Below are 7,997 nucleotides of genomic sequence, written 5' to 3' on the forward strand. Positions count from 1 at the left end.
TATAATTAGATTCTAAGAAATTATATTTTTTAATTAATGAATAAATAAAATTTAATTTATAGTTTAATAGTCAAAAAATCATAGAATTAAATAAGTAATATATTATAATAAATTTATTAATTTTAAAATTAGTTTGTTCATTAGAAATTAATCTTGAAAAATATATAAAAAAATTATTAATCCCCTAATTATAATTAAAAATAATATAATTGAATATAAATAATTATATTTTCATAGGGATATATGTAAGCAAATAATTAATCTGTAAATTAAAGTAGTAATAATGATTATAATAGGGTGAATAATTATAATATTTATGGATAAAATTAGTAAAATTCTAAATATTATGATTATAAAAAAAAAATTAATTATAAATAATTCTTTGTTCATAATAAATTTTAAGATATATTTTATTATTCAGAAAATAGTGTAATAAGAATATTAATTTTGGAGATTAGTGGTATAATTTTAAATTATTTTTTTGAATATTTTTATAAACTAACAATTTTTGGTTTAAATATTTTTAATTTACAAAATTAATGTTTTTAATAAACTATATAAGTATTACTTATTAATAAAGTAGGGGAGGAGGGAAAGTTGGTTTATTTTATTAATTTATTAATAATATTTCAATTAATTGATTATTAAATTAATATTGATATTTTAATTTATAGATATATATATATAATTATTTTATTTATATTAATTTTTATATATAAATTTATGTTGGTGGTTTTAATAGTAGTAGAGTTAATAATTTTGAATTTATCATTAATAATAATTATTATTTTTAAATTGTTAAATTTAGAAGTTTTTATAATTTAATATTTAGTTTTTAGAGTTTGTGAGGGAGTTTTAGGATTAGCTTTATTAGTTTTAATTGTTCGGTTTCATGGTAATGAATTATATTATATGTTTAATATAAAAAAATTTTAAATTTATATATATATATATATATAGTATGATAAAATTTTTATTTACAATAATATTTATGTTTATAATAATTATAAAAAATACGAAAATTATATTTTATTATAATATTTGTTTTCTTATAAGATTTTTTTTTTATTTAATTATATATATAAAGATATAATTTGAATTAAAGTAGGATTATTATTTGGTCATGATTTTTTTTCATTTTATATGCTAATATTAAGTATATGAATTTTAGGTTTAATATTTATAGTTATTCAGAGAGAAGATAGAATTTTTAATAAAATTTATTTAAAAAAATTGTTAATATTTATATTTATAATAATAATTTTATTAATGTTTTTTTCAAGAATAAATTTAATTGTATTTTATTTAATGTTTGAATTAAGATTAATTCCTACTTTTATTATAATTATATATTGAGGGATAAATTTTGAACGTTTAAAGGCTTTTTATTATTTACTGATATATACAATATTTATTTCATTACCTTTATTAGTTTATATTATAAAATTATTAAAATTAAATGGTTCATTAGATATAAATTTATTGATTATATTTATAAATTTTAATATTAATTTTTTAGATTATATAATTTTATTTATAGCATTTTTTATTAAGTTACCGATTTATATATTTCATATTTGACTCCCAAAAGCTCATGTTGAGGCTCCGGTTTATGGGTCTATAATTTTAGCATCTGTATTATTGAAATTAGGTAGGTATGGAATCTTACGATTTATGGAAATATTTTTTAAATACAGAATTGAATTTAATTATTTAATCATTAGGGTAGGAGGTGTGGGTGGGCGCGTAGTCTGGAGCAGGCGGTTGCTATCGATCGGATAGCCGCCTGCTCCGGCAACCTGAACGGTGTCCAAACGAACGGTGGGCAAATGAACGGTGTCCAAACGAACGGTGGGCAAATGAACGGTGTCCAAACGAACAGTGGGCAAATAACGGTGTCCAAACGAACGGTATCCAAATGAACGGTGCGCATCTTTCTGTGTCCAAACGAACGGTGTCCAAATGAACAGTGTCCAATTGAGCGGTGTCCAAGTAAACGATGCGTATTTTCTTATGTGTCCAAAAGCTACTGTATCCAAAATTACTGTGTCCAAATGCACTGTGTCCAATTGAACCGTGTGCACAATCTCGTGTCCATTTGTAACGTGTCCATTTGCACCGTGTCCAATTGTACTGTGTCCAAGTGAAGGCCACTCGTTGGCGAACCGCCTCGTCCAACACCTGTCCCGAGGTGATATGGACCTCCACCGAGACCAATATGGGTTCCGCGGGGGGCAATCGACCGTGGACGCAATCCTGCGTGTACGGTCCCTCGCGGAATCCATTATGAAGGAGGGCAGGGTGGTGATTGCGGTGTCACTTGACATCCGCAACGCATTCAACACCCTGCCCTGGAGTAGGGTGGGGGAGGCCGCTAACACCTTTGGCCTCCCTCCCTACATGGTGGAGGTCCTTAGGAGTTATTTCCGGGACAGGTGGCTGGAGTACCCTGATAACGGGGTACTCCTGCGCAGAAGGGACGTGTACTGCGGGGTTCCACAGGGGTCAGTGTTGGGCCCCACTCTGTGGAATCTCGCGTACAACAGACTGCTGGGCATTGCTCTCCCCCCCCCGGCTGCAGGGTCGTCTGCTATGCAGACGGCACTCTGCTATTGGCTGGGGGGATGCGGTATACACCGCCAACGTTGGGGTAGCGTGCGCTGTCCGCGCTATCCGTGGCATGGGCCTGCAGGTAGCGCCTCACAAAACCGAGGCGCTATTCATGCATAGGGGGAGGCGTAGGACCTCCCCCCCCGAGGCCTATGTCACGGTGGATGACATCTCCGTCCGGGTGGGAGACCAATTGAAGTACCTCGGTCTCTACCTGGACGCGACTTGGAGCTTTGGCGAGCACTTTAGGTGCCTGGCCCCCAGAGCGGAGTCGGTGGCAATTAGCCTTAGCCGACTCCTGCCCAATCTTGGGGGCCCGGATGGCCGGGTGCGTCGCCTCTATGCGAACACCATCCTGGCGGTGGCCCTTTATGGGTCACCGATGTGGGCGGACGCCCTGATGGCCGGAAAGCGCAGCAAAATGCTGCTGCGCCGCGTCTTTCGGAGGGTGGCCATCAGGGTCGTCCGCGGGTATAGGACGGTGTCGCACACGGCGGCCACATTATTGGCAGAAACGCCGCCCGTCGAGCTCTACGCCGATATGTACGCCTTTGTGTACAGGCGTACGCGGGAGCTCGGCGGGTTAGGTGTGGCATTGACCCCAAGGGTCAAGGCTGCCGTGAGGCTCCAAGCCCGGCGACGCGCTCTGGAGAGGTGAGACGAGCACCTCTTCGACCCCCGTGACAACACGGGGAGGCGCGTCGTCGAGGCCATCCGCCCTCACTTGATCAAATGGGTCACGAGGGCGGATGGCGAGATGTCATACCGTGCGACACAGGTGTTTACAGGCCATGGATGCTTTGGCTCATACCTGTGTCGCATCGGGAAAGAGGACAGCGCGCGCTGCCACCATTGCGGCGCGGACGAGGACACGGCGCAGCACACGCTGGAGGTGTGCCCAGCGTGGGCGGAAGAGCGCCGTGTCCTCGTCCAAATAATAGGGGGGGATATTGGCTTCTCGCTCTCGAGCATCGTCGGTGCTATGCTCGAGAGCGGGGAGTCCTGGAGGGCGGTCTCCTCCTTCTGCGAGGCAGTAATGCTGCAGAAGGAGGAGGCCGAGAGAGAGCGAGAGCGGCTCCCCGGCGGACGCCGGGGAGCTCGCGACCGAGGAGGGACAGCCGTGTGATCTGGGGGGGGGGAACGCGGGGAGGGCCCATTACGGGCAGGACCCGCGGACCCCCTGCACCCCCTGGTCAGAGGGGTGCGGCACGTCATCGCCGCGCCCCACGGACCTCCCGGGGTGGGTCGACGGGGGCCGGGGCCACATTGGCCCAGGGCGGTCCCGGAAACCCGCCCCAGACAGGGGGGGCGCGCGGGGGGAGAAGGTCGGGCCACGATCGGGTCCGGCCCCATCGAAGACCTCCTGCGCCGGCGCAGGGCCCCGGCGAACTCGGGGGACGTCCGCTGACTCGTCGCGGACGTCTCTCGCGGGGTCGGGCCCGGTGGTCGGAGCCGAGGTGGGGTACCTGGGCCCGACCACGCCCCCCCCCCCGGGACTAACACCGGGAGGGAGGCGAGAGGGGCGGTGGTCCCCCCCTCGCCTAGTTAGGCCGACAATGCCCACGTCTTAATGTGGGCACTGGGGGAGAGCTCAACCGCGCTCCCCCAGGGGGCAAGGCTTGTGGGCGGGGGGCCTCTCTGAAGTAGTGCATATGCCAGTTTCCAGAGAGGCCCCCAGAAACGCCCGAGAAGACCACCCGGAGGGGTTTTAGTGAGTAGTCTCCGGCCGTTTGTTTAGGCCGGTGTGAGTCCCACATAACCCCGCCTCGAACCCCATCGAGGCGGGGTATGCGTAAAAGCATTTCCCCTCCGTTACAAAAAAAAAGGAGGTGTGGGTGGATTATTAGTTAGATTAATTTGTTTAATTCAAATTGATATAAAAAGTCTTGTTGCCTATTCATCAGTCGTTCATATAAATATTTTAATATGTTCAATGTTAAGTTTAATAAAAATAGGTCTTATTAGTTCATATATTTTAATAATTTCTCATGGTTTGTGTTCATCTGGGTTATTTTTTATATCAAATTTATATTATGAACGGTCTCATAGGCGATTAATATTTTTTAATAAAGGAATATTAAATATTTTGCCTTCATTAAGGGCTTTGTGATTTTTTTTATGTTCAGCAAATTTTTCTTTTCCATTTTCATTAAATTTTATTAGAGAGATCTGTATAATTAGAGTTTTAGTTGGTTGAGATTTATGTATAATAGTTTATTTGATAATTATTTGTTTTTTTAGAAGTTCTTATTCATTATATTTATATTCTTATATTCAGCATGGATATATTTATTCTGAAAATAAATTTATAGGAATTTATTTAAAAGATTATTTAATTTTATTAATTCATATTAGACCATTAATTTTATTGATTTTTAATTTAAATTTAATATATTAATTTATTTAAGTAGTTTATAAATATATAAAATATTAATTTGTGGAATTAAAGAAATTTTTTTTATCTTAAATAATTAATAATTTAATAATTTATGCATTTTTTATATTTAAAATATTTATTTTGTTATTTTATTTAGGATTTTATTTTTATTTTATGGATTTGGGTATTATGATAGAATGAATATTACTTAATTTTAATTCAATTAATATAGAATTTTATATAATATTTGATTGATTATCTTGTTTATTTATTAGGGTAGTAATATTGATTTCTTCAATAATTATATTGTATAGAATAATTTATATAAAAGAAGAGATTTATATTGATCGGTTTATTAAATTATTAATTTTATTTATTTTATCAATAGTTATAATAATTATTAGACCGAATTTGATTAGAATTTTATTTGGGTGGGATGGTTTAGGGCTTATTTCATATTGTTTAGTAATTTTTTATCAAAATTATGTCTTATAATTCAGGGATAGTCACAGTTTTATGTAATCGAATTGGTGATATTGGCTTATTAATAGCAATTTGTGCAAGAAAGAAGTGGACGTGGGCGAGCGAAGCCCTGCGTGATCGCGTTTGCACTTCGCGCGCAATGGTGCTTCCCGCGAGCGGCGGATATGTCTTGAATACCGCGAGCGACGGTGTAAGCGGCGCGATTCCGCGAGCGACGGAATAAGCAGCGCGTTTTGATTACGCGAGATTAATCGCGAGCGACGAAAAACCTCCTTTATTACGGTCGAAAACTTCGCGTTTCGTAAGCGCGGGTACGAACAGGAAAAGCGAGCGACTTTTTTCTCACGAGAGTTTAGACGATATAATAACACACTGTCACGGATGGAGTTCACGATCGAGTGCGCGCGGCAGTTCCCCGAGAGAGCTTATATACAACCGTTCTTTTGCTGCTTCTAGAATGTTCTATGTGTTTTTCGCGCAAGATCGAGCCGGTGATTGTTTTCGATGACTCGGGAAATTAGAACTTGTTATTCGCACTTGTTTGTGATTTTGGCTCTCTCGGGTGACCGCCGCGCGGCCCGCTTTGCACGGCACGAGCAATGCCACGGGCCTAGCGTGATTTGCTGAGCGCCGCTGGTAACGCGTGATTTGATTCGCGGCGAGCCGTGCGCTGCGCGAGATGGCCGCTGACGCGCCAATTTTCGAGCGCTCTCGTTGGAGACGCTCAATCTCAAACACAATTAGTTTAATATATATTTATGGAAGATGGAATGTTTATTTTATGAGCAGATCTAATAAATTTATTTTGATGATGATTTTTTTGGCATTGATTACTAAGAGCGCTCAAATTCCTTTTTCAGTTTGGTTACCTTTGGCTATAGCTGCCCCTACACCTGTTTCTGCTTTAGTTCATTCTTCGACATTAGTAACTGCAGGTGTATATTTATTAATTCGGTTTAATAAAATTTTTATAAATAGAATGTTTGATAAGATTCTATTATATATGTCAATTTTTACTATATTTATGTCTGAGATAATAGCAAATTTTGAGAATGATTTAAAAAAGATTATTGCTTTATCAACTTTAAGACAGTTAGGTTTTATAATGATAATTCTGAGTTTGGGGTTAAATTATTTATCATTTTATTATTTGTTAACTCATGCAATTTTTAAATCATTATTATTTATATGTGCTGGGATTATGATTCATTTAATGAATAATAATCAAGATATTCGATTTTGCGGTAATATAAATGAATATATTCCTTTTACTATATTGAGTTTTTATGTTTCAGTAATATCTTTAAGAGGATTTCCATTTATAGCAGGATTTTATTCTAAGGATTTGATTATAGAATCTATTTATTTAATAAATATTAATATTTTTTTATTGTTGATGGTAGTACTATCTATTTCCTTGACGATTTCTTATTCTTGTCGGTTATTTTATTATATTTATTTTAATGAAAATATCAGAATATGTAGGTTTTATAATTATAAAGAGAGAAAGTTAATAAATTTTTCTATAATTATTTTAATAATTTTGAGATTAGCAAGTGGATCAATATTAAATTGAATATTTTTTTTGGATAGATTTTTTGTATTATTGAAAATTAATATTAAATTAATTACTATTTTTATATTATTATTAGGAATTTTATTGAGGAATTTAGTATATTTAAAAAATTTAATAGATTTGTATTTATATAGATTTTTTTTCAGGTCTATATGATTTTTGAATTATATATTTTTTTTAATTTATAAGCCATTTTTTAATTTTGGTAATAATATTTATGGAGTAGATAAAAGATGGGTAGAATTTTCTAGTAAAAAATTGGTTTTAAATTTAATTAAAGAAATTAGATTAATTTATTTGTTATTATAAAATTTTTATATTTATTTTAATTGTGATTTATTTATTAATAATAATTTTTATAATTATATAAAGTAAAATAAATTATATTATTATTAAATTGTATTAATATTTAAAATTATTTATATAGCTTATTTTAAAGTGTAATATTGAAGATATTAAGAAGATAAATTTAATTTATTTGTAAATATAATTAATATTTATTTATAAATAATAAATAAATAATATTATTTTTATAATGAAAATATAATGTTTTATTTAAACTATATAAATTAATCTTATTATTAAATAAATAATTAAATTATTATTATTATTATTATTATTAATTAGGTAATTATTATTAATTATATGAAATTTGAGATATTGATTTATTAATTAATTTAATAAATATTTACTGTTTTAAGAAATAAAATGAGTTTTTCATTTTTTATTGAATTGGAAGTTCAATTTTATTTATTTCATATTATTTCATATTATTTCATATTATTTCATATTATTTCATATTATTTCATATTATTTCATATTATTTCATATTATTTCATATTATTTCATATTATTTTATATTATTTTATATTATTTTATATTATTTTATATTATTTCATATTATTTCATATTATTTCATATTATTTTATATTATTTCATATTATTTCATAT

General features: G+C 34.8%; 1 protein-coding gene across 1 annotated transcript; it reads left to right on the top strand.

Annotated features, from left to right (window-relative positions):
- Positions 1 to 5,471: 5,471 nt before the first annotated feature.
- On the top strand, positions 5,472 to 7,046 carry LOC138944070 (NADH-ubiquinone oxidoreductase chain 5-like). Its single transcript, XM_070314939.1, has 2 exons — positions 5,472 to 5,557; positions 6,215 to 7,046. Exons 1-2 carry the CDS (start codon positions 5,472 to 5,474, stop codon positions 7,044 to 7,046), a joined length of 918 nt encoding a protein of 305 aa, XP_070171040.1.
- The last annotated feature ends 951 nt before the right edge of the window (positions 7,047 to 7,997 follow it).

The sequence above is a fragment of the Polyergus mexicanus genome, unplaced genomic scaffold (assembly GCF_030449975.1).
Source record: "Polyergus mexicanus isolate NDT 795.1 unplaced genomic scaffold, iyPolMexi1.0 SCAF_83, whole genome shotgun sequence".
Classification (NCBI taxonomy): Eukaryota; Metazoa; Arthropoda; class Insecta; order Hymenoptera; family Formicidae; genus Polyergus; species Polyergus mexicanus.